Source organism: Amblyomma mixtum, chromosome 2 (assembly GCF_055824585.1).
Source record: "Amblyomma mixtum isolate Tamu chromosome 2, ASM5582458v1, whole genome shotgun sequence".
In the NCBI taxonomy this organism is placed as follows: domain Eukaryota; kingdom Metazoa; phylum Arthropoda; class Arachnida; order Ixodida; family Ixodidae; genus Amblyomma; species Amblyomma mixtum.
The window spans coordinates 17839400-17867348 of NC_143013.1; the positions used below are offsets into that span (position 1 = coordinate 17839400).

Below are 27949 nucleotides of genomic sequence, written 5' to 3' on the forward strand. Positions count from 1 at the left end.
CCAAGAGAAGGCAAACGTAGCAGGGGACGGCAGAAAGTTAAGTGGGCGGATGGGATTAAGAAGTTTGCGGGGATACGGTGGCCGCAACTGGCGAAGGACAGGGTTAATTGGAGAGACATGGGAGAGGTCTCTGCCCTGCAGTGGGCGTAGTCAGGCTGATGATGATGATAATTACCTCCTACGTGCCAGCATAATCGTAATGGGCTTAGTATGCAAGTACCGCCTTCGCCAAAAGTAACCGAGCAGCAGGTTCTTGCTTTTCAACCATATAACGGAGCCTTTACGGCGCCCCTAAAGATCGAAAGGTGTCAAAACGTGAGGCCAAGGACTCCCCTTACTTTGCACTGATTCAGACTAAGGGCTGCCATAAGTGCTTCGCTACGCGGCTAAGAAACAAACCACCGTTGTCCGGTTACTTTTGGCAAAGACTGCACTTGTTACTTTCGGAGGCCGATTCTTATGCGCTTACAACACTATTTTTTTTCAATGCCTTCAAAAGAAGAAGGGTTTCCACCAATTTTTGTTTCCTTTTCCCCCCCGCTAAATCAAAGTCAACACAGAGAGCTCCTGCAATACAGAACTCGACTGCATCATTCTTATTAGGAAAGTGCAGCATACGTAGTAGCAGCTTCAGAGTGACTCAAGGATCGCTCCTTGCTTTGACAACCTGCTTGTTCTGCCCTTTCCTTGACCCGGCTGCGCAGTAGCAGGCACTTTGATCTACATACACGCTTCTGCGACCGGCCTTGGCGCCCCCATTTGGGTCAATATTGCTGCCCACACTCTTCATTAAAAGTGCGATGTTTGGCTACCAACACTTGTTCCTTAAGCGAGCGGCGCACCAAAAACACGAACCAACCACTTCGTAGCAGGCAAACACCAGCTCCAAGCACAGACGCTTGCCTTTTTCAGAGTTTTCCTTCCCAGACTGCTGCAGTGATTACAAAGGAGGGTCGGACCTAGCACTGCTGCAGACCTAGCAGAACGCTCGCGTTGCCGCTTGCTTCGTGCTCGTCGTCACGTGTGCACACTACAGTACAAAGAGCGATACGATGACTCCCAGGGAGCTCTTTATACACGCTCGCTATGGTGTGGTCTATCCTAAGCTCGAGCAAGCCATACGCTGCGGCCCTGCCGGCTCTTATCTCTATCCACTACGCCGTGTTCTGCGATGCAGATCGCGTACGAGGGCGGCTGCTATCCCGAGTCACCTAACGGGAAGGTCTGCAGGTGAGAGATGTTGCTCAGGGAATGCAACGGCACTGGGAAGGGGGAGGGAAGGGTCGTCAGAGGACGAGAGAGAGAGAGGGGCATCACAGCCTGGGCGCACTTCTTCGACGCGCGTGACGACGACCGACGGCGACGACTTCTGGGCGGCATTCCCAGCGGCTGCCGTTTGCGAATCGAGGGCAAACGAAGAAGACCGGGTCTCCTTGACAGGAAAGGCAACTTTCGCGAGCGCCCCGCGAGGACAACTCGTTTGGCACGGCTGCCCCCACTGCGCCAAGGGAGAGATGAGAGTTTGACTCGTCGGCGACGAGGTAGAGGAACGCGCATGCCGGGTCGAGCTTTCGGCATCGGAGGCAATCTCGCTTAGGCCAAGCACACACACACGTGTGTACGGGTTACGCGGCCGGCAAGTCGTAGCCGAGAAAGGTGTTTGTGGAGAGGAGGAAAGGACGATTACGAGCGTGCGTGATGAAAAGCGAACGTGCCGAAATGAAGATGGAGGAGAATGGAGGGAAGGCAGTGAAGAAAAAAATAACAATAACAATAACGGGGGGGAAAGGTGCGGAGGCGTCGTGACGCCTGTTAGAAGGCGTAATACGAGCTCACTGCAGAAACTAGAACGCCTCGCATCGTCCAGTCTATTTATGACGCTGCGGCTTAAGTCATTGACATACATGCCATGGTTGCTTTGGGCCTCTCTAAGGATTTTTATTTATTTTTTTTAAATAAGGGCGTAAGGAAGAGCTAAATGTTTAGCTTGAAGGAACATGCGTGCTAGAAAAAAAAAAGTGCAGTTACAAGAATAACTATCTGAGATCGTTGACACAAGCCATAAGGCAATCTAAGCAGACTCTAGAAGAGTTTATCTTGACGTTGTGGAACAGAAGCTAGCTTAAAAAAATGAATGGCTCTCTAGAACATTAAATTCATATCTTTCCCCTCAGCTCTTTCAGTACTCCGCAAGCGTCTTTTAACTCTTACATAAAAAGCCTGACTAATAAACTAGTAAATAGTGCACATTCGCCGCCCGTAATCTAAGCACTGCGTATAGATTTGAAAGACTATCCGTTAATTTGAAGTCTACGCTTCGAAAAAAAAAAAAAACAAAGAGAATGGATTACTTATTTTCGCGTTTATACGGTACGCTCTAATGAATTAAAGCGCAAGAGACCGCAGAACGTTCGCTGGAGTACGCGAAGCGTCCAGCACTGCACGATAGCGGTCATAGGGGCAGATCACATAAATCAACCGGAATAAGGTCAGGATGCGCTGCGCAGCGCGCAGGTAAGGGCAGCCGGCCACAACTTCGCGCTTCTCTCACGACGTTGCCGAGGAAAGTGGAAGAGTGTAGCGCGGTTCCCAGGGCAGTACAAGACAAACCGCCGCCGCAGCCGGTCTGAGGATAATCGCCGATCCACCGGTTGGACCCACTGCGGTGGCGGCGAAAGTGCGAGCTGCTTATGCCGCTTCGTGCGAACGGAAAACCTCGGGCGGTCATCGATTTATTTTCTTCCCTTTTTTTTATTGTATATGAGTACAGGCGTAGTAGAAAGCGCGGCGTCGTGCGATGCGCCTCGGGCGTCGCTGACCCGCGGTTTCTGCTTCCCTGTGAGAAAGAAAAAAAAAATGCCAGCCGCGGGGGAGAAAATACGCGTTACGCAATGACGAATACAGAGCGGAATTTGAGGGTGGATGGCAGGTTTTTTTTTTATACCCGAATGATTAATGAGCGATGGACTAGGAGCGTGCATGAAGCATCAGCTCGTTGAGGCAGGCTTTCCAGAAACGTCTCCTCGAATAGTTTATCGAGCCGATATAAAGGAACATCTAATAATGCCCCGGCTAATGTATAAGTGGGTGACGGTAGAGGCGTGGGCTACTCGGGCGCTAGGGAACAGAGAGAGTGACGGTGGATGTTTTCAAGGTAGCGCATTAAAGGCTACGAAAGGTTGAAAATAAAAGAGAAGGTAATGTAGATTGTGTCTAACAAAAACAAAACAAAAAGGGGTGGAACAGTAGCCAGCGCACTGGCGACTTGTGCGTTCGAAAGTCCCAAATTGGACGGAAGATTTGCTGCACTACTACATTAAGTTTTTCTACATTATTTCAAATGAGGTAGAGTCACCGTGAAATTATGCCTTCTTATAAATACAAGTTCAGAACGTGGGTTGCATCTAGCTTTTGTACATTTCAGATTTCACGTAGTAGAAGTAAGTGAAGGAGATTAGAGTATTGGTGGAGGAGGAAGAGAGTATAATACAGCCTGGAAGAGAAATAAGATGGCCTAGATGTATTTTTTTTTTCTCGAAGAAGCCCGTGGGGAGTTTTACTTATTAACTATAGGCGAAAACTGTTACATCCCGACCTGGAGGGTAGAGACAGAAAGAAGCACTTTAAGGAAAAGCAGAGATTTTAGCCGGCATGTAATATTCGCTGACAGGTTAATATCACATTTGAAACTACTTTCGCACGAAAAGTGTCAGAGTGAACACGTGTAAGCCATGCTTTGCCATTGATCAGAAAGTATACCGAAAGCTATGCGCCCGCATTATCGCGCTTCATTCCTTGGCGACCAGCCTTCCCTTCGCCCTGACGAGAAGCAGGTCTTCAACGAGGCGGGCACCGCGGTAACGAACATCCACTCGGCCAGCCAGCTACATAGGGGCGAACAAAAAAGTCCGGAGACGTGGGGGGAGGAGGCGACTCAAAGGCCAAGCGACAACAAGGGGGACGGTAGTGTAGTGACCAAAATAGTACAACAAGAGGGCCACACCATAAACGAGCTGCCAGGTCTTGAAAAAGGCCGGTCCGTGGCGAGCCGACCGGGCCGCCAACTGCGGAGGACGTGGACGGCTGTCTACACAGACCGCGTGCACGGTCACGCCCGAGTGCCCGTGGCCCGTCGCCGGTCGTGGCCACTTTCAGGGTGCAAGGCGGGTGATTGGCGGCGGGAAGCCAAAGTCGCGACAGTCTTAGCAGTGGTGTGGAGAGAGAGAGAGAGAGAGCAAAATTATTTTGCTTTCAGTCCCCTCTTCTTGATTGGGACGTTTCAGGTGTTCTAGGAGAAAGCTTACGATGGAATTGGATAACAGTGTGCAAGTTGGGCTAGTTATTTATTTATTTTACCCTCATTGCCAAAGGCATTACAGAGGGAAGTGGGTTGATTAGGATAAAGAACAATGAATGTAATACAGTGAAAATAGATAGTACAAAATAAACATCCTCCAGATATAAAACAAACAACATCCAAAAAACGTAAATAGCTTAAAAAAATAATGTATACAATACAGTAGAAATCGATATAACACGAGATCAACTTCCTTCAGAATAAACAATGTTAGCTACAGCATCATGAAAGCTTTTATTATTTCCAATCGCTACTATATAGGGCGGAAGGAGGTTCGATTCGACAGATGTGCGGAGAAGATACGACTGAAAAGAAGGTTTGCTGTTAGTTAGGAAAAGAAGTTAGGGACGATTAGGGAGTACGATGAACGCACCTCTGCCTGCGTGGTGTGTCAGCGCGCTGTTTTATCATCGAGTTCTCGAGAAGAAGCGGAGAAGGAGAGATCGGCGAGGGCCTCGTCGCGAAAACCTTTGCCCCCAGCGCGCGCGACGGGTTCGCTTGCACGCCTATTCGAGAGGGCCACGATGTGCTCGTGCCTTATACCGATGCGAAGCGAAGAAGGGTCGGCCGCTGCTGTAAGAAGGCCGAGGCTGAAGCTTAGCCAAGGCATTAAAAACTTGGCAAGAGGGCAGCGGTGAGAAGCACGACCTGGCACTCAGTCCGGTAACGAGGTTCCGTTTGACATTCATGAAATCTTACTCCCTCTCCTCCTCTTCGCAGGGAAGAAAAGCAGAAGCAGTGTGTCACGGAAAACGCTTTGTTTTACAGCGCACTGCGTCCGCGAAATGGAGAAGTTCTTGCTCGGTTCCTACTTCCGAAAAAAATGTTGATCTTGAGTACGCCCTAGTAACGAATGTTTTTAATCTTGAGTGCGCCCAAGCCACGAATGCTTTTTTATTTTGTTTTACTAACCTCACTGTCGTGGGCACACCGTGTGATGGCCGAGTTTATATATGCCAGCAATGCATTGGTGCCGCACGGCGTGGAGGTCGTGGTGCGTATTATAACATTTTTGCCTTAATTATATTTGAGCCCCTAATAACTTCCTCTTGTCTCCTTCATTTGTGTGATGCCGCCTATAGGGCGCAAATGATAGTCATCGCTGTATAACCGAAAGCGCAGGTGAAGATATATCTTAACGCCTTCGATCACGCGCTTCTCTGTTTGGTTGCATAGCTTAAGGGCAGAAACTTGAAGTTTATTGATTTCCTAAGCTAAAAGCTTAGAAAAATATCTCTTAGGGAATTGCGCATGTCACATCGCAAGATTTCCGCCTCGAACGGTTTTACTTCAATAACTAAAAGTGCATAACCCTTTGTGTGCGCGGACAGTTCCGTAAACAGACGCCAGAGTTTAGAAGCTTGGCTTCTGCTTTATCTCTGTTTGTGCTTCATGGCTGTTGAAAGGGCAGGAAAAGAATGACAACGGCTGGGCAACGAAGAGCTGGAAAGTAAGTGGACCTCAGTGGAGAGCAAAGGAAATTTGTGATACCCTCCTAAGACGAGGCCCGGCTATTTACTAACCTCTTTTTCGGCGTGCTTACACTGTTTCATGAACACCGCGCACTCTTTCGGAAGAGATGTTGGTAGCCCCATTAGACGCCGAGTTCACGAAGCTGTTCGCATTTATAAGTCTGCTGTGGGACTGACTGATGGCTGCGAGGTACATAAATGCGAAAGCCGACGATACGAAAATCGAGGTACTGGCTCATCAACTCAGCGAAGGTAGCTTTTGCGCTTCAGTTATATTGCGGTTACGTGTTTGTTTGAAAGGAGCTTATTCTTTGGCGATAGCCGAGTAAGGAATGATGTTAGAACCACTTCATGTGTTCTGCTACACGTGATCAATCAATCAATCAATCAATCAATCAATCAATCAATCAATCAATCAATCAATCAATCAATCAATCAATCAATCAATCAATCAATCAATCAATCAATCAATCAATCAATCAATCGATCGATCGATCAATCCTAGGCTGTTATGTAGTTTTCTCACCAAGCGGTGCAGTCTCGTGCATACTGAGTGCGCAGCCGTCATTCAGCGACCAAACACAAAAAACACCAGCTCAGAACGAAGCACAAAACGAGAACGAACAAATCAGAGCTATATACATGTACGTGTGTGCGGGGCGAGTTGAGGGAGGGACGGTGCGATAACCGCGACGACAAATGGTCTCTCGCTTCTCTGCCGGTGTTGGAGGTGATGACCTTTTCCGCGAGCGCCGGCAGCCCGAGGAAGCATTTCCTGCACGACTGGAGCGGGCTATTTCGGCAAAGGCTCAGCGCGCGGTCATAGCGCGGTGTCAGCCTGCGCGCTCACACAATCGCCCTACGCAGACTCGCGTGCGACGCGACCAGCGGAGGCTATGGCTCGAGTGATACCCGCCGGGGATGAGCGGCGGCGAGGGTTCAGCACAGTACACGCACACACAGCGCGCGCGGGGTCAGCGGCGCGGCAACCTTCCGGGTTTACGTAACGAGGCGCCCTCTTAGCTGCCACCGAAAAGAAGGCGGTCCCCTTCCCAGGACCCCTCCGTCGCGTAACGTGTCTCGTGCGCTCAGTGGGACGGACGCGGTGGAGCGTATAGTGTAAACGTTACGTCCGCGCATGCTCGCGTCGCGTGCTTCCCGTGCACGTACACTGCACGTCCGCTTCCTAAGCGAGAAATTGTTTGGAGCCTGCGTGCACGCTTTAGTGTGTAAAAATGTTTTGTCGGTTTCTAAACATGGCCAGGACAAATAACGCGGAAAGCAGATAACTGGTCGTCCGCCAGAGTTCGGAGAGAATGGAAACGTAGCTGTGGATTGCAGAGCCAGGAGGGCTGATGTGATCAGGAGGTTTGCGGAGATAGGTTGGGTCGCATCTTTCGCAGGACAGGGTTAATCGGAGGTCGGTGGAAGAAGCTTTTGTCCTCAAGTGGGCGTCGTGAAGGAAGGAAAGCTTAGGAGAGGTCCTGGTTCGCCGAGTTGCATGACAAAAAGTGTGCCAGAAGTCACGTGTTTTTCCAAGAACTACTGGGATGTTTGGCTGATGGCGCAGCTAGTAGTTATGTTGGGCGCAGCGGCGTTGTCTGCATCAATGTCTTCTCCTCATGCGCAAGCGCGCTGAGACGACGGCCAACTACATAGGGGGAGCCCTCACGTCTGGCTTCAAAGGATGTGACGTAACTGCCTCGCCTAAATTCTTTCCTTCCTCCATGGTGGGCGTTGTTACGATGATCGTGATGATGATAATGGCGGTGGTGGTGGTGGTGCATGATGAGTTTCAGTTAATATGACCCGATATCGACGAGTGCGCATCAACACAAGGTGACGACCGGTAACGAACTGGGAGGATTTTTTCTCGTGGAGGCCGTATCTTTGTTGAAGCGCATCGCATCAAAATAGTCGTAATGTAGGTGTGTCTGGAGCCTCATTTCTGACTTTGCAGGGGCCGGTCTATGGTCGTGTATGCCTGCCATGGAAAGAGGAACAATTGCTCATAGAACATGTCATTTTCGCTGGCAGAAGCCTCGCGGCGGCGCGAACACATCAGCTTCGTTGGACACTGCATAAGAGCACTAGCGTCGCTTTTTTTCTTTATTGGAGAGCACAAATTGCTGCAGCCGATCACGCTTAGTGTTAAACTGCCCCACACTCTCACGCTGTGTATTGCACATCGTCTTCTTCATCAACTAATACTACTATCAAACTAGTATTCTCGCTTTGAGCGATGTGGCGGTAGTGACAGAGAGATGTGAGCTGCATGCGTTGGCATGGGCAACGTTGTGACAGAAACACGGCACTAGAGTAATACGCGTTGGCGTTGGCAACATTGCTGCAGACATGGGCAGTGGAGCATAGGCCGTCGATGTACAGTGGCTAAATTGGCATTGACGATGAAAACGTCGAGGACACTCGTAACTGGTTCCCTGTGTCAGTGGACACCTCAACTGAGCTTTCAGGTGCGTGGCGGTGGTGTCTACCTTCATAAAACTGTGCTTTCGCACAATATTTCTTGCTTAGCAATGCTAAACCCCCAGCCATTTTTTTTATGCGAAGCATATTACTAGAGCTACACTACAGCCCGTCGAGCGCGGCGGTGGAGCTACCATTGACCTTTAGCGTGACCACGTGACAACATGACGTCACAGCAGAGGAGAGATAGGCTGCCGGCTCGCGCGGTCGGCCGCGGCGATGGAGGCTCCACATCAGAGGCGCGGCGGCTGACCACGTGACAACATGACGTCACAGCAGAGAGATGGGCTGCCGGTTCGCGCGGTCGGCCGCGGCAGTGGAGGCTCCACATCAGAGGCGCTGCAGCTGACCACGTGACGCTACAGCAGCGGTATAAAGCTGAGCTTGCCTCGCTCTCCGGGCACTTACGAGGCGGCCAGGTGTTGGGATGCTGCCTAGAAGCAGGGCTGATTTGAACGAGAAGCGAAAGCTTCAGCGTGCCACAGAGACCGATGAAGAGCGGGATGAACGTCAACCAAGGAAAGCTATGTATTACCAAGCCTAGCCATCAATATGATTCGCATCTGACTAGGCTTAACCTTAGCTAAGCCTCAGCCATTTTTTTATCATAGTGAGAAAAAAAAAGACACTCTCTTGATTTAGGATGCGTTTAGTGCGTTAGTCACTTCATTCAGGCTTGAACGGCCGGCAGAAAAAGGGAGAACCCTGACTGGAAGCCAGAGAAGTAAACCTGGCCTTCCACGGTTCTTATGGTGGAGGTTGTGCAAGATGCGGATGCAGACTTTAAAGGGTCAGTCTACTGAATTTTATCGACCATATTTTCTTTGCGGCAACCGATAGCTCTTTACTCAAATTACCGTTTAGCCAGCTGTGGTGCCAAGGAGTGCGGTAGAACATTTTAAAATAGAATTTATTAATGTGGGAACACATCTGTATGAGATGGTAGTCTCATCTGGCAACCATCTGGATTTCCGCCGCGCTGCGACAAACATGGCGGCGCCCGTCGAAGCCGGACCTCTCGCTTCGGACTGAATTCTCGTTGTTGCTGCCTTTTTCAGTGCGTTCACTGGCCATAAATGGGGCGCCTGTCTTTCGCTTCGTCTCATCTCGCCTATAAGAAAACATATAAGAGATACATTTGCTTTATTTTAATAATTAGAGTGACGATTCTGCCGCTCCTAGGCTTAAGTGGAGAGTCGGTTTGTTTACAGCAATGGTTCCTGTCCTGACGACCAGATGGCGCCACTATAGGCTGAGTTTATTTTTACGTCTCTGCTAGTATACGCTGAACTAAAAGTGGGAATGTGCCTGCGTTTTGCGTACGCGTAACTATAAATATTCATGTGATTTACAGAAAAAGCGAGCGGTACGCCTTCTACAGTTTACTAGAACAAAACGTGCGTTTCTCTGACATTGAGGCATACAAATGGTACGTAGTATATTCACTTATGCTTCTACAAAAAAAGACTACCACTTTCTTGAACAAAATGAACGTTTGGGGTCGCCACCATGCTTTTTTACGCGACTTTTAACGCCGAAATAAAATATAAACTCCTGCCTAAACCAGGCGCAGACCCCTCGTTATTGATGTTATAGGGTGCCAACTACCAGAATATGCCATTATTTATACACTCATCTCGGTGAGTAGACTGACCCTTTAAGCAGACTTTAAGCAGCAGTAATTCTTTGCTTAGTCATTTCTATTATCGCTGACTCATTGTTCGTCCGGCATCTCCCTCCTCTCCCCTACAAGTAGGAAGGGAGAGAGAGAGAGGAAATCCCGCTAAACAACGACCACATGGCAGGTGGAAGCTCCTCGTAGACGCCAACGCCACCGGACAGTTTCTGCCTTTCTGGCCCTCCTAATGCTACGGTATACATTTGGAAAAGACGAGTAGTATGGTTACCTTACTTCACAGCGGTTGCGCAGCGGACGACAGGTGAAGCGTATCTACTTAGAGTTGGCATTGTGGAATCGGCGGAAAACCAACACCAGTTGAGAAAAGGAAGTCGTTGTCAGCTGCTCTGAACTCCTGGACAGACAGAAAGGACGGCTGACAAAAACCGGCAGTAATTAGCTCAGCGCGGAAGAAAGTCCAGTAGACAGAGTATGACGAGAGAACCGCTTCTTGCCTTTACGTTTCTGTTCGCCCCCAACGCTATTGTGTGGTTTTCCACACATTTCCCCAACGACCGTCCACCCTGCTTCCGTCAGGTCTTTCAGTGACCAGCACTGAGCAGTACACCTTGCGCCCGGCGCCTCAACGTCGGGCCGGAACTGCAATTTAGCTGTCCTTGCAATAGCCCTTGCTCATCCATGCGATTCTAATGGCTACAAAAAACGACTTGCAGGAAAGACATACCGTGACCGGAGCAAGACAGGCTGCCCTTTAGCTCTCTTTGTTCTCGAGAGAACCTCGGATAGGCTACGGCCTAGAATATCTTTGTTCCGCGGAGAGATATACCAACCTCGAGAATCTCGCCTGCCTTTCTCCAAACCAAGCGAGATTCTTCTCCCCCCCAACTGCGTTCTCTCTTTCTCCTACAACGTCCGCGCTAATTGGTCAGAAGATGGGCAAACAAGCGTATCCAACGTGTCCGCACACCACACACGCACGCGAAACCAGCCAGGTTGCGAAGGTCTTCGCTGATAAGCGTGTCCTTTTTCGAGAGCTCTCGCTGCAGTGAGTGCAATACACGTATACTCCGCTCTTACTTTTCGCTTTTTATTTTTTTTTTACTTCTGAAAAATCGCGCGAGAAGACGCCACAGAAGCGGCAGCAGCAGCGGCTGCTGGCGTCTAGCACGACGAAATCACGCCGCGCGCCGCAGCCCGTTTTGCAGCCCCACCAGCGGATCTCGCTTAACATCCGAGAGGCGTACATGCTACAGCGCGGAGCCTCGTAGTACCTTACACACGTCGACGGAACCCCGCGGCGTCGTGACGAACAAGTATGCGCGCCATTGTTCTCTTCACTACACACGGCCTTACACACTACACACGCGCGCACATAAGGAGGCGTGGAGGCCTTCGGCAGCTCATCCGCCGTACGTGCTCCTTGGTCAAGAGTCGCGGTGGGACGCTTTGTGAGCGCGACGGAAGGACAGGGGAAAGAGTGTCGACACAAGGAGCGACTCGTGCGAGGGGGATGCAGTATACACTGCGAAGCTGTCATCCTCTTCGCAATTGCGCGTCCGCTGATTGTTAGCGATGAGCTGCCGAGAGAAGAGGAAGCCGAGTGTTGTAGTAGCGCGCGCTAACGCGGCAATGGAGGCTGGGGCGATTAAAAATGCAAATCAGGGTCGGCGAGAGTGGTTGCAAGGACGTTGCTTGCGCTGTTGCCGTGGCACACAATGCTTCTGGACGCCTGTTCTCTGTAACTGTCTTCACAGCGCTTTACGCGGTTGATGCGTGCAAAGGATGCGAAGCTTTGTGTGACCGGCGCCTGGGGTTTTGAAATGCCGTTCGGTAGCAATACAGGAGAAGGAATAAAGAAGAAAGGCTTGCTGGTGAAGATAACGCTACAAATTCGCCGCACTAGTATATTAGCGCAACTCTTAATCGCCGCCTTGAGATCACGCCATGCCCAACAATTGTCGATAAAATCATTCTTGAACAGGAAAGGACGCAATTTCTTTCATGTATTGCAAGAGTTTACTAACAATCTATATATCTGCAGATATCCGCAGATCTGGCTTCGGCAGGCTTGAATTTCTTTTGCTATTAACGTTTTTGCTCTCGTCAAAAGCGTTCGCCATTGGTTTTCTATGGCAGTCTTAAGTGCTAGATGCAAGCGATAGAAAAACTTTAAAAGAAATACTTGGCTAGACATCAGAAGAATGAACCATAACCTTCAATATTTCTATACAAGCACCTTATAATTTGGAAATATTCAAAATTTTTGCTCAAGAGTATAGGACATGCAAAAGGCACGTATCGGGCTTTGCTGAAAAAGTGTGTGTGTGGGGTGGGACAGGTGTTCCTCTCAGGGTCTACGCACGCACTGCGTCGAGTAGATATGGGATTGTGTGAACGGCACTTTTAAAGCACAGAATTTCTCTCTGGTGCGAAAAAAGTGTTGTTAATCGCAACTCGCAACACCAAGGAAAGATACCTGACCCGTTTCCTGCAGCTTTAAATTTCTAAGTTGCAAAAGCACCCTTTAATCCTGTGATCCGAGAAGCGTGAAACGCGAACGCTGTGAGTGACGTGAGAAATAAGATTCGCGGCATCCTCAGAAACGTCAGCGACGCAACAAAAGCTCGAATAATTCACACATGCCAGCCCAAGGTCGCGGTAACGCCTTCTAAAGCTATCTCCGTATACACTGAGAAACATAACGGAGGATAATACGCCTCTTCCGGCATTTTTGATCGCGCTCGGTGCGTGAACTTGCACATCTGAGCGATGTTCGAAGCGGCTTTGTGTATACCTTCCACATTCTCGGTGACCCTTCGAGAAAAAGCGTGCACTCTTACCAAAAAGAAAGCTTTTTTTTTCTGTCCACGCACGAACGAGCAGCACGTAGTGTATACGCGACCTTCCGCTGGATGACGTGATCAGGCATCCACCTCGGAAAGCCGATCTACACCAGTCTCTATTGCATCACTGCAGATACACGCGGCTTCGGCGGCCGGACGTGCTTTTATTACTCTCTCTCTCTCTTTTTGCTCTTTCGTATCCGTTAGCACAATGTAGTGGTGCTGGGCGCGGCTTATAGCTCCCTTCGAGCAGCATCGGGCGGAGGCCTATCGCAGAACCGCGCACGGATCACTGCACATCACCCCGCGATCCACCGGCGGCCGATGGGGTCCCGTAATACCTGCGGTATATATAGCGGTAGCGAAACGCACCGAAGACAACGGCGGCGGCATCCGGTCCAGCTGCCGGGAGAGCGATTCGGCCGCTCTCTTCTTCCGGAACTCGATCCTGCGATCCCTTCTTTCTCACGTGGTCAGGCAGCAACACGGCTTCGGAGGGGCCGCGCCAGTCACCACCGCGCAGCGGTGGCGAACTTGTGCCGGGAACCGGTCGTTGCTTCTTCTTGAGACGGACCCCCATCTCTCCCTCTCTAATTAAGTCGAGAAACGGGTCGAATGCGTGTCCGCTAGCGTGTACGTACAACGTGCATGTGCTTATGTGTGTGTATGCAGGCGCGAGCTTCGTGTTAAGGATGATGCCGCCGTTTCCCTTCATTCCACTTCACCCCTTACCCTCCTCCTCCGCTCCATCTGCAACCTTCGCCGTCACCGCGTTCGGCGCAGCGTTCGCTTGGGCAGTCAATCTTTATCGCGGTTTCCCTCTGAGCCGTTTCCCTGAGCAAAAGTAGCGGCGCCGATCGCTGCAATCCCGTTCGCTGAGATCCACCTCTCGTTTGCCTTTTAGATCTGCCGAAGGTTTCTTTGGTCCCTCGGAAGCCACTCTCGGCCCGATTGCGGTGGTCGGAAGCTAGCTGAACTCGCCACACGTATCCAAGCCGTGAGTTGTCCGCTTTCTTGAACTGTCGGCTGTCCAGCTGCTTCCCTAATCTTTGTGACCTGCTGGCGCGCAATGCTCTGGGGAGTACGGTACTCACACGAAGGTTACCGCAGTGCAGCGCGAGATTCAGCGACATCTGTTTGCGACGGTGAATGCAGTACTGCCTGTTCGTTATAATTTGTCGATTATGGTAGAGTGCACGTGACGTCACTATGTTCGAACAACTTATATCTTATAATGCATTTATAATCCGCTAGGATGCGCTGGTGGGTGGAAGCCATGACACACACACTGACCGCGGCATTTCCGTCGAAAGAGAACTATACTGCTGACGCAGTAAAAATAAAAAAAAAACGCCCTCAGACCATTGTGTATCTGCTGGCCATGGGATGAGAGGAAGCGTGGCCCTCCATAGCCTCTCCCCTGGTCATTCAGAGCCTGGCCCTGGAGTTCATGCTCGACAGCCGAGCGCCATTATATCCACTGGGCCCGCTACCGCGGTTGGCTAGCCTCCCGACAGAACGGCATGTCGAGAGCGTTCTGCTTGAGTGATGAAGTGCAGGTGTGATGCGGACGAAGTAAAGATGGAGTACACCCACAGCAGGAGGCGTGTTGAAAGGGCGCCTGACCTGAGCGCGTATAGGTCTATAATTTAACTGTTGCCAGGTAGGAAGCGATTACGGCGTCAGGAAGAACGATAGCTCCCCTCTTTGTTTCCTCTCGAATCTGGATGATGGCGTTACGCTGAAGACCGATGGTGGTGCCGATCAACGGCGTCAGCGGAGATTCTGGGACGATGCCAGAGCAAAGGTGGTAATTAAGGCGATCCTTCTTTTTTTACTGCAGCGGGATGAAGCCTTAAACAAGGCACCGGACGCTCGAAGAAGAGGCAGAAGACGCCGGTCAGGACAGCGATCAGGTCATGCGAGCTCTCATCGGACGTTGTTGCTATAGCCACTGGGTAGTGCCAGGCGCTTTCTACGCCTTAACATTTCTTATTCCATGCGGCATTGCTTTTGAACTCTTCGGAAGCATCCCGTTAAGGGTACATAACTTCAAACGTATTGTTTAGTTTTTCGCACGATGGTTTAAAGCGAGCAGCGCACAATACGACCGATCATACAGCGTTACTCGCACACTGTTTATTTGTCCGAGAATTTGGAGTAAAATTCGTAAGCTATCGTCGAAAGAAAGTAAGGGAGAAATAAAAGTGCAAGTCTCCGCATTATAGTATACCAGTAGCAGCCGCAGAGTGTGTGATATGTGCTCAAGTTCAAAGAGCAAGAAAAAATTGACCAAACGCAGGCTGAGAGAGAAAGCATTTCGATTGCACAAAAGCTGGCGCCCATCTCCTGCCCTTTTCCTTTACGCCATGTTCTTGGCATTCTGGACGACCGGTACGGGAAGTGACACAGGCCTCCGCGCTCGAAGGTCCTTGTGTCTGCTGTAAGGGTCGTATAGCGTGGGTGAATGTTGGACAATGAAACGGGTCTCGCAGCATTCGGATAAACGGGTCTTGCTGTCAGTGTATTCTCCGCACTGAGTAAGTATACTTTAGTGCGTTTAAAGACTCATTCATTTAGCGCACGAAGTGTGCGGAACAGTAGCGTTTGTTCTTCGCGACATTTCGTTCCATTTTCCGTGTTAACAGGAAAACACAACAGGACAAATTCTGTTTTGCACGCCCTGCCCGTGCATTTTCCTCATTCAGAGTTTGTTTTTGACTATGTAAACGTGCGTGTATTCTTCAACACCAACAGGTATACTGCTAATGTTTTGGGCAGTTTTGTGAAGGCAGAGCTATTGCTTAGTAATCCTGACGGTCATGCCAGTCAGGGTCGTCAGTGACGGGACTTCTCGCCAGCTCGTCGAACCAAGCGGCTTTCTATATAAGCAAAAACCCCGCTTTGAAAGTGTAGCCAACTCAGGCAAAGCTGTCTCTGAGACATTCGTACTGCATCGTTGGACAGCGATGAGTAGCGCGAAGCCGACGCTTTTGAGCACGCGTATACTTCGTAACTGTGAAACATGCAACGAAACTCTTATAAATTTCGCCTATTCCCGAGGCGAAGAAGTGAGAGCAACAGCTGAGAAGCGTATAGCATTTGGGCGAGTTGGTTATGCTTGAATACACATTCGCAGCGCGAACACAGCGCGGGAACGTAACGAGGAGACGGCACACACGAACCTGATAGCCGAACCGCTAAGCCTCCAGCCACTTACAAATAGATCTACCGCACGAAGGTGTGCGAACACAGCTTTGTGAATCTGACCCAAGTTCTGCGCCACTCGTCCGAGGCAGCCTTTCCTCCGCTTTTTCGTGTGACTCAGCGGAGACGAAGCTTCTTGAGCGCCTCTTGGCGGCACGGAGGCAACTGGAGCGCAACCCTAGCGACGAGAACCAGGCTGCCGAGTGGCTCTTCTTCTTGGGACCAAGCTGGCGTGCCGACCCGGCGACGACAACGACAAAACGCGGCGCGCAGCCACGCAACCGTGGCCCCGACAACAACGGCGGCTTCGTCCGGCTGGGCAGCCGCGATCACTCGGCGGGCACGGATTTCCGACGGGACTCCTCTCGTGGTCATCGTTGTCGCCGCCGCGAAGCCACGCGACGACGGCCCAGCCGAGAGGAAGGAGGGAAAGACCTCCTCGCTCTCGTTCCCCGGTTGCGTCCCTTTTGGTCCACCGGCCGTGCGGAATCTGAGACGAGAGAGACGGACAGAATGCACGCAGGACCCGCCTCGTCAATCACGCACAATTCTTCACCTCCACGGACACGCATCTCACTGCCGGAGAGCAGTCAGACTGCCGCAGTGGCTTCCTTCCTCTCTTCTCTCACTCTCTCCCCCTTTCTGACCTCTTTGGTATACATCCTCTCCCTCTCAGTTTGTGAAGTCCCCCTTTTTTTTTCTGTTTTGCTTTATCCGGTTTGCTAATCGGTCTGTTTTTCGGAAAGGATCTCTTATTTAGTTCCTCACACAATAAACTTGACAAACCTATACCCAAATGACAAACTTGCACCCGTGCGGCATTTCGCTACAGGCGGCGGAAGATGTATAATCTGGGTCCTTCGTATAATCATGTTTATTTATTTTTATTTATTCGATACTGCCAGCCGCCTTTTGGTGGCCAAGGCAGGAGTGGGGATGCAATTGCACAGTGCTTTGTCAATAGCAAACAACGAAAAAAAGGGAAAAAGAAGGCCTGCAGGCAAACCGTCGATTTTAGCTCATTTCATTGTTTATTTGCGATTTTTACCGCATCTGCATTAATTTGACGGACGTCCACTGTTACAACAATGCCAGCGAGTGCGTAAAAATTCTTCGAAATGAAACCTCCGCTTTGGATGTGCACCGACATTTGGACGTCAAAAAAAAAAAAACGTGATGTTTAAAAATCGGAGGAGGGAACCTATAGGAGAAACAGAGCACAACGCTTTAATAGTGTGCTGATTACTTCGACGTTGGGAAACAAATCATTTCCTGTCATGTCCTGGCTAAATCACAAAGCGCCACGGGATAACGACGTCACCGCGCATACTTCCGGCGATGGGCATACAAATTAAAGACGGCAGGGGCGGCATAGAAAAAGACGGAAACTGTCGCATCCTGTGAAGCCCTGTGTGTCAAGGGTGTGTCCCATCCGCCGAAAGCACTCCTTACATAACGCGACAGCCCGTTGATTATTCTCGCAACGATGAACACGTCAAGATTTTGATCGCCGCCTCCTAAGGAAAAAAAAAAAAAGGGAAGCGACCGATTGCAGTGACCGGTTGGTCGGTGGAATCTGGAAAAATTACACCCTGTATTTCCGAAGAACGGATGGACTCGGTTCACTCGGCAAAGCACATATAGCGCGCGACTGCTTAACGCCTCCTCACATCGTAGACTTCCACGCACTCCGATGCCGCGCGTGAGGCTTCTTGCGGCGACCTTACCCTACATCGCGTGAAAATAAAAAAAGTCCCCCGGCGCACACACACACAGACCGGCGACGACGAGCTTATCTCGAAGAAACTGTGTCTCCAGTATACGAACCCTCACCGCGCGCGTACACATCACCGTTGCGCGCCAGTGCTGCCGCGGAAAGCGAGCCGGCGAGGGTTGCTGATAACAGAGTGCGTACGTATGGCACGCTCTGTCTCATAAACACACAATGATGACGGCGCCCTTGATTCTGGTGCCACAGTGAAGGAGGAGCTCCGTGGCCTATATCCCGTCACCACCACACTGTCGTAACGGATGAACGCGGCGAGCAAGAAAGGAATCTCGGAAAGGAATCTGAGTGTTCGCTTCGCTGTTTGACGGCCGAGCTGAGGAATACCTTCCTTGCTTTAGTATGGAGACTGCGGCCCCGACTTCCCGCGGAATCTGCAATATCGGCGACCTTCGCGACGAATCCAGCCAGCCACGCCGGAGGGATGCGGTGATTGGTGTTAACGGTGCGATGAATGATAACCTCTTTAGGTTGGAGTCCAGTTGTCTATTGTATCTCTCTTCTACAGCGACCCCTCCCCCTTTCTCGCTCCCTTAGTTTTATTACAGTGATACCCACGGCAGCTTTCTTTGGGATAATGATAAGTGGCCTTCAGCGCCGTAGCATATATCGCGGCCAAAAACTCTCGCGTTCACCTGCTAGACTACAGGAACGTTATCAACGTTTCATCGGTAGTCGCGTGGTGAGGGTCGGCTTGGAAGTCGGCGGCCGAGGGGGAGTTACGGCACAGCCATCCCAGTTACATCTACGCCCCTGGAGACTGCAGAAAGCCTATGGCATTTTTTTTTTGTAGACCTTAGGGTCGCTATGCTTTTAAGAAATTTCATGTTAGAAGGCTGATGTCGTTAATTGCTGGCAACAAGCAGAACGAGCCTTGCAACTGATGCCGATAATTGCTCCACTGTAGCGGCAATTTTTTTTTTAAAGAACACTTAATCTTCGTTATTGAGTTACGTGCAGTAGTTCATTGAAGATAGATACGCACGTGTTGCCGAAAGATTTTCCCAGCATCTGAATGAGAGATTCGCATCGCTTGCGATAGGAGAGGACAGGAGCGATTCGGAGTGGACAGCAGTTGGGACAGCCTCGCGGTGCTGACTTTCTTCTGTTCGAGCCGGACTGGCAGGCGCTTAGATCTCAGTAAAGAACAGCATTGGCATGAAGGGGTGCGCACCACACGACATAGGAGATATTCACGTGACGTCACGAGCACCATTTTGTGTATACAGCGCTAAAGCAGTGCCAGCCGAAGCACGTGGTGATAAGCTCGTTAGACATACGCGCAGCCTTCAATCGTGCTCAATTTAACCCAAAATGGCGGCCACTGAGATGTCGTTGCAAGCTCCCGATAGGTGCAATGATTGTTGGTGAAGCTACAGACAACATGTCACTCTGTACTTTCTGTACCAAACGTGAACAGAGAGACAGCGGATAGCTGCAGAGAGGATGAAAGCTATGCTCTAGTCTCCAAGGCTACAGGGCCTGCTGTTCAGCCATGTGGCGCGCCACTTTTAAAGGTGAAGATATCTGTAGGGGAAAGGGAAGTTTGGTCATCACCCCTCCGGACTTGCAGGAGTGCTGCAGGTGCGTCACTACATGGCTTACCAGCAGTCCCTGTGCAGGCCTGGGGACTTTTGAGCACGGATGTACCTGAAGAAGCAAATTTGGTAAAGCCGGATCTACAGTGGGGGGTCAAAAATCTCTGACCCCCCTCCGCCCCCTCAATTTCCGAGCAACGCCGCTCTATATGCAGGAGTTCATCGCCAGGTGGCGCTCCCAAACAGGTTCAAGACATAGATTGGGGGGGAGACAGTTTTGACCCTGACTCCAAATATTCGCGGTGATAGCAATAATCTCGAACTCTAATATGCTTAAAGAACCGATAAGCTTGCTTGTAATTTTTTGGATTACAGCGAAGATGTTATACGCCGCCCTTCCCGACTGATTCACAGCGTAGAGCGTCAATATTTGGTCACGGATAGTCACAGAGGCGGCGATGGTAACGGATTCACGGTCACGTGTCATCGTGCTACCAGCGACAGACATGTGACCATGCTCCCGTTGCGCTCGTTGTGATAGCCCGGGTTGTCACAAAGTGTGTAGGTCTTTAAATTTCCAGTAGGTCTGGGCATTCGCAAGAGACAGCAGCCCGGTGAGAGCTTTCACTGAACTCAGCGCGTTTCGAAGCTGAGCGTAAACACTTGGCAATTTTTGCTCTTTTGTGTGTTTGTTTTTGGAAGAAGCACATTTTCTTTCAGCCGCTTTTTGACGAAGGTCCCCACACTGAGTCAGCCTCTCTATGTGTCTCTTTATAGTTTATTTTTTGAATTTCTGAGCTGTTGACCATTTTGCAGGTTTCACCAACTAAACCAATCGTTCACCTTGTTCAACTGTAGTTTCTGCGGCAGTTCAGGGAATCAGTGAGGCGAAGAGCGCCAAAATGCTCTCAGCAAACGACACTTTCGGCCAAATGCAGCACGTGCGTTTGTGTAGTGCGCCGTGGAGCTCGAATGGAGAGAAGGAAAAACAGAATAGAAAGCAAAGCAGCCATTTTTCGACGGGAAAATCGCGCGCCAAGGCCGCCGTCACTTTTCGGTGGGAAAGCCTAATGGAGCGCGCACGGGCGCTGTCGTGTTGCTGGCACGACACGTGCGACCTCTGCGGGGCGCCGCAAATACTCGCATTTAATGAGATGTCTTAATCTGCTTGTTACTATAAAATGAAACATTTAAGCATCGCATCATATGGGGTTGAAACTGTTCATCACAGTAATCAAAATACAACGGAATCATAAACAGCATTAACATGTAAGCTTTCTGAACAACAAAGCCCCAAACAATTTTGAACCCACGGCGCGGGATCTCCAGAGCTCTGGCTGATCGAAACCCGCTTCTGGGCTCGTCGGTGAAGGCGGCTATGAGATACGTTAGCACGAAAAACAAGTTTTGCCCGTAACAACAGATTTTTCTTTTGTTTTGTCGTATTTTTCTGTGCTTTTGTTGTTTTTTCTGTAGTACATTTGTGTGGTAACCACGGGAAAATCTCATGTTACTACAAATTTGTTGATAAAAAAAGAACCTGTTGTGACGATAGAAACATTTCTGTGCGTTTTTCGACCGGGAACCCTTTGTTTTGGAACGCGGAGTGTCCCATGCAAGCACACCGAAGTTATATATTTGTTAGCAGGCTTGCCAAGTTTGCGAGAAAAGCGATGAAAACAGTTTCGCCATTCGTTTTTCCCTCTCAGTGGTCACACGGTTTGTATATCCGAGTCGCCCTTGTGGTAGAGAAAGGAAAAGTAAGAATCGGTAAGGAAAAACGTGACTCGCTTTAATCCACCCTTATCTTTATGCGAAACTCGAACCTGCGCTGCGAAGGTTGTTTTGGACGAAACGCACGATGTAAACAACTCGTCACAATGAAAGATTAAATCATCACGTTTCGTCGCGCAGTACCCGGCAGTTTATTGCAAAACTAGCCGGCTAGTACACACATCAACCTCAATGTCGCGCTGGTCTAGGGATAACATGAGTAAGTTAAAAATGCGGAGAGAAAAAAAAAAAAACTAGTAGGTAATTTCAACGCAAGCGGTACAATGCCGTGAGAAAAGCATGCGATGTGTACATGCCTCTTTTCTCGGAGTTGCTCGGTCACACGAGAAACAGTTTGCGAACTATCCATTATTATTATATTTTTATTTTGCGATACAAATTTCAGAATGGAAACGCGATTCAACCAGCGGCTGGTTTTCTCCCGTAGGAAACAAAGTATCGAACCATGACCATGAGGCGGAGGTATACTTCATGTTTTCTGTCACTTTGCACGTTGCATTCAAAATTATAATAGACCAGTTATAGGCAGAAGGAGAATTTGGATAGAGAAAATAGCGCAAAACCTCATTCTTATTGTAGTTACAGCATAGCCAGTCTTTCTTTATCGTTTGCGGACGCTCGCTCTTGCCGAAAAGGAAGCTGTTTAGACGCACTTTGTTGTCTTAATGTCTACGCAATAACAATCGCTCTTTCCGCATCAAGGCTTCCTCTCTGTGGAATAATCTTACAACTGAAACACAGATTGAAGAGAACAAAACACACCTTCAGATGCTACCCACCCTTCTGACACGTCACCTCGAAGTTTGACTTAATAAAAAGTGCTCTGCCGAATTACAAAGAATAAACAATGGAAAGCCCTTCAGTAGCTCAGACAATGTCCCCAAGTTCCATTACCACCGATTTACCAATTTGTACATGGGCGTGGTGCAGGGGTGCGGTGAGGGAACATTTATGCCGGTAAATGATGCCATGGAAGGTTTTTCGCCATGAACAGTGTGACGTCACCCCGCAGCCTACGCCACTGGAAGCAGGAACCAATGTCTGAGGAGCGAATGAGATGAAAACGAAGTGACACGTTACAAAATACTGCCCAGCTGAATAACAATCCGGGTCCAAAAGCTCAGCTGGATGACAGTAGAAAGCGCCATCGCCTTCATAAAGCCTACACTGTACACATAGCTAAACATCGTGTAAACTGCATACATTACTAACGTAGGAACTTAGGCTTGCTGGTTCATACATACAAACTGTAGCGTATCAAACGTTAAGTGACGGTGTTCATGTCGTCCACAGTCCCTTCTCTTCTGAGGCGTTGTAGCTGAGGCGTTACGTATACAAATGATCACGTATTTTAGGAGGATAGGTTCTGTTTGTTATCCAGTCGAAACACGGAAGAATATGAAGTTAACGGAAATAACGAAGTTCTTGACGAATGACTAGACAGGTTTATGTGGCCAATAGGTGGGTATACACTTCAGCAGCAGTTGCATCCAGCGTTCTCTGAGTGTTTCTGAATTTTTATTTTTTTTTTTCTAAACAAGCTTGTGTTCTTGCGAGTAAAGCGAAATGACAAACATAAATTAGTGCGGGCAATTTAAAAGAAATAGAAATAATGCTGCCCGGTCCGCGCCGCCTAAAGCACAACGGGCTTAAGACAAACAACAGCGAAACAAAAACCAAACAACTGGCTAGCAGACCACCACCGTTGGCGGGTCGCTGTTCACCGCCGTCGACGTCGTTTTGTGCCGACCAACCAGAGCCCGACCACAAGATGGCGTCTCGATTCGCACGACCACCGGGCCGTGCACTGTTGAGCCGGCTGCTGCCGCTGAACAGCCGTGTGTCCTTTTCGGCTCCGTTCGGCCGTGTCTTCTTCTCCGCCACGCACGACGACGCAAACAGCTGCGCAGCGCGCGTCGCGCCGCCAGCGCCTCCGCGCGGCGGCCGCGGAGAATCTTCTTTCTCTTCTCCGAGGTTCATTTACTGTGCTTTGTTATGCGCTCCTCGGATGGTTACGCGTCGGGAACCGGTCGCGTGTTATGCCGCCCGCAAGAAAGGTGCACCCGGCGGGGGATACTCTCGGCTTTGCCTTATGCCGCTTCGGGGTGGAGGATGTAGATTCTGACCGATACGCGCAAATATTTGGCTCCAGGAAACACTTTCACATGAAGCAGCGGTGGAATCTCCGGGAGAGTAGCGGTGGTGCGCCGCCGCAGTACATGTGCGGTTGCACTCAGTATGACCTGCAACGCTCCATAGGCGGGCGACCTTATTGCTGTTTTTGGCTTCTTATCAGTTGTGTCCGCACAGATACACACTGCAAGAAGGCTTACCCGTTCGGTTGGCTCCTATATGCAGGGAATTTAATCAGCAGCGGGTCCGCGCTGTTTCCTAGAAGTTCCGACCTTATATTTCCCGCTGCGAGCAATACTGGGGCGGGGTTGTGCATGCTATGCTACGTTACTGCTGTGGCTCTGAGTTGAAAGGAAGAGAAGCAAAAATGAATGATACTTCCTGTCCGGCGACTTAATATTCGGTCCCGTGACGTGAAAATCGAAACGTTATGAGGACAAGCAGAGGAAAAGTCCCTGTGTCGACATCGAGGAACGCAGCGTACTCTCGGTTTTCCGGATCTTCTTTGGCTACTGGCTAGAAGAAAGAATTAGAGCTCTATTCTTGCCTTCTCCGTCATCTTGTCGCGTGCTCTTTGTATTTCGTAGTGCACAAAATGATAAAACTGTCGGAAGCAGTATTCAGTCGACGTCGTGCGTTCGGTCTTCACCGGTGTCGTCTTTAAACTTCTTTCTCTACAGTAGGTAAAAACGAAGCCCTTCGCTCAACCTACAACACTTCAGTACTCTGCATCTTGATATCAGTGACCTTCTTGATTACACTGAAGACGCATCATCAGTCACACTCGTCCTGTTGTGTCAGGATTTAGCTCTCAGCGATAAGCATGAATTATTTCGCGCGCTGACTAAACCCGCCAAATTGATCTGTGATGATGTCTACAATGAGCCATTGAAGCTTGAAGATCTGGTGCTCACTCGTTGAAGGGAAATGCAATGTATATAATTACAGTAGGACCAAGCAAAAAGAAACAACAACAACTTCAATTTTATTCATACGGTAGGAATAACGGGAATACATATACAATGATGATAGTGCCAGGTGCCAGGGAAAACTAATAAAGCGCATTGTCACTTGAATCGAGGTAGCAGGAAGTAATCAGTGAGAAGATGCACGCTTAGGAATAAGGGAGGAAAGAGCCCTACAATGGGAAACAGAAAATGACCTAGCATTTCTTTAAAATGCTGCCGCAGGTCCTTTGAATGTCATATTTTCAAGACACTTTCAAGAAATCGGTTCTGTCGTGTCTGGAAATCACAAGTTGTTTTGAAAGTTCTCACTTTCCAAGGCTGAGCGCTCCGAGTCTGTCATGTTGCACTGTTTTCTTGTAAGCTGGCTAGAAGCTGAAGAAAGGAAGTATTCTTTTTTTAATTTTTAAGCGGTTTACATAGAATATAGTCGAACCGTTTTGTAACAAGGATCACGTTGTATTCGTCAAACAGATGATAAGTCGGAGAGTAAAAGGAGGCATACTTTTCATGTCAAACCAACTAGGCTGCTTGCAATCGGGGTTACGCTGGATAGTTACTACGGTCTTCTGTCTTCTTCTTAACTACAGGTTTACCCCGCTGACCATGGTCCGAATGGCAGCAGCGAAGCCAGCAGCAGTCGCGCTGCTGCTCTGCCTGTGTCTCCATCTGGGCGGCCTCAGCGTGGCGCAGGCCGAGGACCCTTCACCGGCCATCTACCCGGGCCAAGCGAACATCGCCCTGCTCATGCCACTGCGCACCGACGCTCGAAACGGGAGCACCAGCGGCGTCTCCGCGGGGTCCCCGTCCAGCGGCGACGCGACGGCCTGTGGCTCCCTCGACCCCCGACGGGTGCGGCTGGCTCTCGCGGGAGTGTGGGCGGCACAGCAGGCTAACTTCAGGAAGGCTCCCTCAGACTTCAATCTGGGTGAGAGCGCCTGCTCGCTTCTGTTTGGTGTCTGCCAAATTGTGATCACTTGCATCTGCTCGTCACGTACAGTTGTGCCACGTACAGTTAAAATCCACTGTTCTGATCTTTATTTCATAAGCTGAATCTTTCGTGAACCTTTCCAGCCTTCGTTTGGTCCTTGTGTTGTATTAACTCATCTGAAGTCAACTTTCTATGCGTTTGTCTATTATCTTGGTTTGCTTTGATACGACATTGTCTTTTAATTTGGTATTCTGGTATTTTAAGTATTATTTCCTGGATCCCGTTCGGAAAATGTATATATTGTAGTTTCCTTGCTCTGCACATAACCTTGTAGTGCCACGGTTGTCTTGTTGTGGTTGTTGGGAGGACAGACCATTGTCAGGTGTACAACACCGTTTGTCTGCACTTCCCGGCTTGTTCACGTGATGTAAATGAATTGAAAGAAACCTCACTTCACTTCACAAAAATATAATAACAAAAGAAGAAAAGGCTAGTAGACTTCTTGGCATGACCAGAAGAAGGTGTTTCAATACTCAGTATTTATAGGGCTTCTCAAGGCTGCACCTACACAAGCAGAAATGTAGAATTGCATTAACGTGCTCAAGAGAAGTATTCTGAGCAAACGTACGAAAATGTGTTTATTCCGGAGCTACCGCATTTTTTTTTATTTTTATTTTTTATTTATTTACATGATACTGCAGACCTTTTTGGTCCAAGCAGGAAGGGCAAAAGCAAAATGCACAAGAAATGGTTAGAGAACATCTTACTTACATATATATGTTTAAAATTCATGCATGCAGATATAAAAGCACTCCGATATACATCTTCGTCACATATAAAATAGTCACAAATGCACAATATGCACAAATGCATAGCAGGAGTCGTCGTCTTCTGTCGTGCTGTATTATTTAGGGACGCCGACTGGTCGTCCAGATTGTTGTTTTGTTTACCTCAGTAAACAACAACAACGATCTTTCCTTCTTCTGTCTCCTCTTCCTTTTCATCTTTGTCGTCATCTTTGCAGACACCAGTGTAACAGTGTATTTCATCGACACCAACACCGCTGATTAAAAAAATCGCAAGGACCGGCCCTATAAGTGCTTGGCATTTAATACATGTGTAACCTTCGCTTCATTGTCGGCATCGACAATTGGCTAAAGCTCCTCTGTAAACCTTACAGATTCAGCTTTCTACTGCTGTATAGGAAGATGAGGAACTAGGTTAGTTATGTAGGTAAGTCTATAGCTCGGCGCACCAAATCTACAGTTGGCTGCCCGGTCGGGGCCACGCCGCCAGCTATAGGCATGCCTGGCTGAAGGAACAGATTTGGCGGGAGCACTGACAGATAACCGGTGGTCCCTTAGAGTGACGGAGGGAACACAATGGGAAGGGACACCAAGTCGAAGACGGCAGGGACTGTAGTAAGGTGACGAGGTTATGAAATAGGCTGGGATAGGGGGTGGTCGTGGCTGGCAGAAGGAAGACGCAATTGGAAACTGCTTGGAGAGGTCTTTGTTTGAAGTTTGAAGTTTATTAAATTCTGACAATACAAAATTGTCATGGCACCGGAGCGAAAGGCGAGACTATACCCGCCTGACTAGGCCCCTCGCGCCACGAGCACAGCAGACAACAGTGCACAGAAAAAATGTATACATAGATACACATAATACACACATATACATACTTATATATACGATAAACACAATTATACATACAATAAATCAATGCAACTTAATAGGTACAAATAATGCAACTGAAGAAATGAAGATACAGGAAGGCCAAAAGCAAAGTGGGAATAAAAAGTCTTGCAACGCATGAAATTGTATGTCAATCGAAAAAAAAAAAACAGAAAATATATTACAAAGAAAACAATAGTCAATTGTTGGAAAAATACAGTTTTGATTTCTTTCTGAATATGGAAATGGTTGAGGAATCTTGCATGATATCAAATAAAGCGTGCTCATTATTAAGTAAGTTAGGAATCTGCCACTGTAAAAGCTGATTGCCGTAGTTTGTTCTAGTTTTAGCCTTAATAAAGTTCCTAGCTCTTAAGGTGTAGTTAGTTGTGGTATTAGTATATATAGAAAAAAAGTTCTCACGATTACTTATGAATTCTAAAAATGCTTTTTCGGATAACTTTTGTTTATATAGATTAGTGACACTCAAAATACTGTCCTGGTGAAAGTACTCAGAGGTATGTTCGTACATCGATAGGTTATGAATAATACGAAGACACTTTCTCTGCATTCGGAATAGAGTTTCCAAGTTAGCCCTAGAAGTGACGCCCCAGATAAGTAGATAATAGTGTAATCTAGAATGAATAGTAGAAAAGTGTAACTGACGTTTAAGTTTTAAAGGTAACAGCGTGCGATGTTTATTGAGCATACCAATTAATTGTGCTATGCTACGTTTAATATGACTTACGTGATGCATCCACCGTAGATTTTCATGGAAGAGTACACCCAAGAACTTGTACTGGGAAACCCTTTCAAGTGGTTGAGATTAAAATATTAAAGGGGATGCGAAATTAACTGGTTTATTAATAGGAGTAAAAACAATATACTTTTTTTAACATTTAGGCTCAACTGATTAGCCGATAACCATGCTGAAAGGGAATCTAACCAGTTGTTAATAAGAGGAATTAGAGTAGAGATGTTATCAGAGGAGAAAAAAACGTTTGTATCATCGGCATATAACACAATATCTGGTGTTTCTGGTATTGCCACGATATCATTGATATAAAGCAGGAAAATCGTAGGACCTATAATAGAACCCTGCGGAACGCCGTACCTAATGT

The 27949-nt window shown here is 48.7% G+C and overlaps 1 protein-coding gene across 2 annotated transcripts in view; it reads left to right on the forward strand.

Moving 5' to 3' along the window:
- Positions 1 to 27949, forward strand: part of LOC149358565 (metabotropic glutamate receptor 3-like) — a 57923-nt gene that overhangs the window by 10894 nt on the left and 19080 nt on the right. For both annotated transcript variants that reach the window (XM_089570676.1, XM_089570677.1), the window contains one exon: positions 24812 to 25149. In XM_089570676.1, the coding sequence (XP_089426802.1) occupies positions 24812 to 25149 (338 nt within the window). The remainder of the gene's footprint in view (positions 1 to 24811; positions 25150 to 27949) is intronic.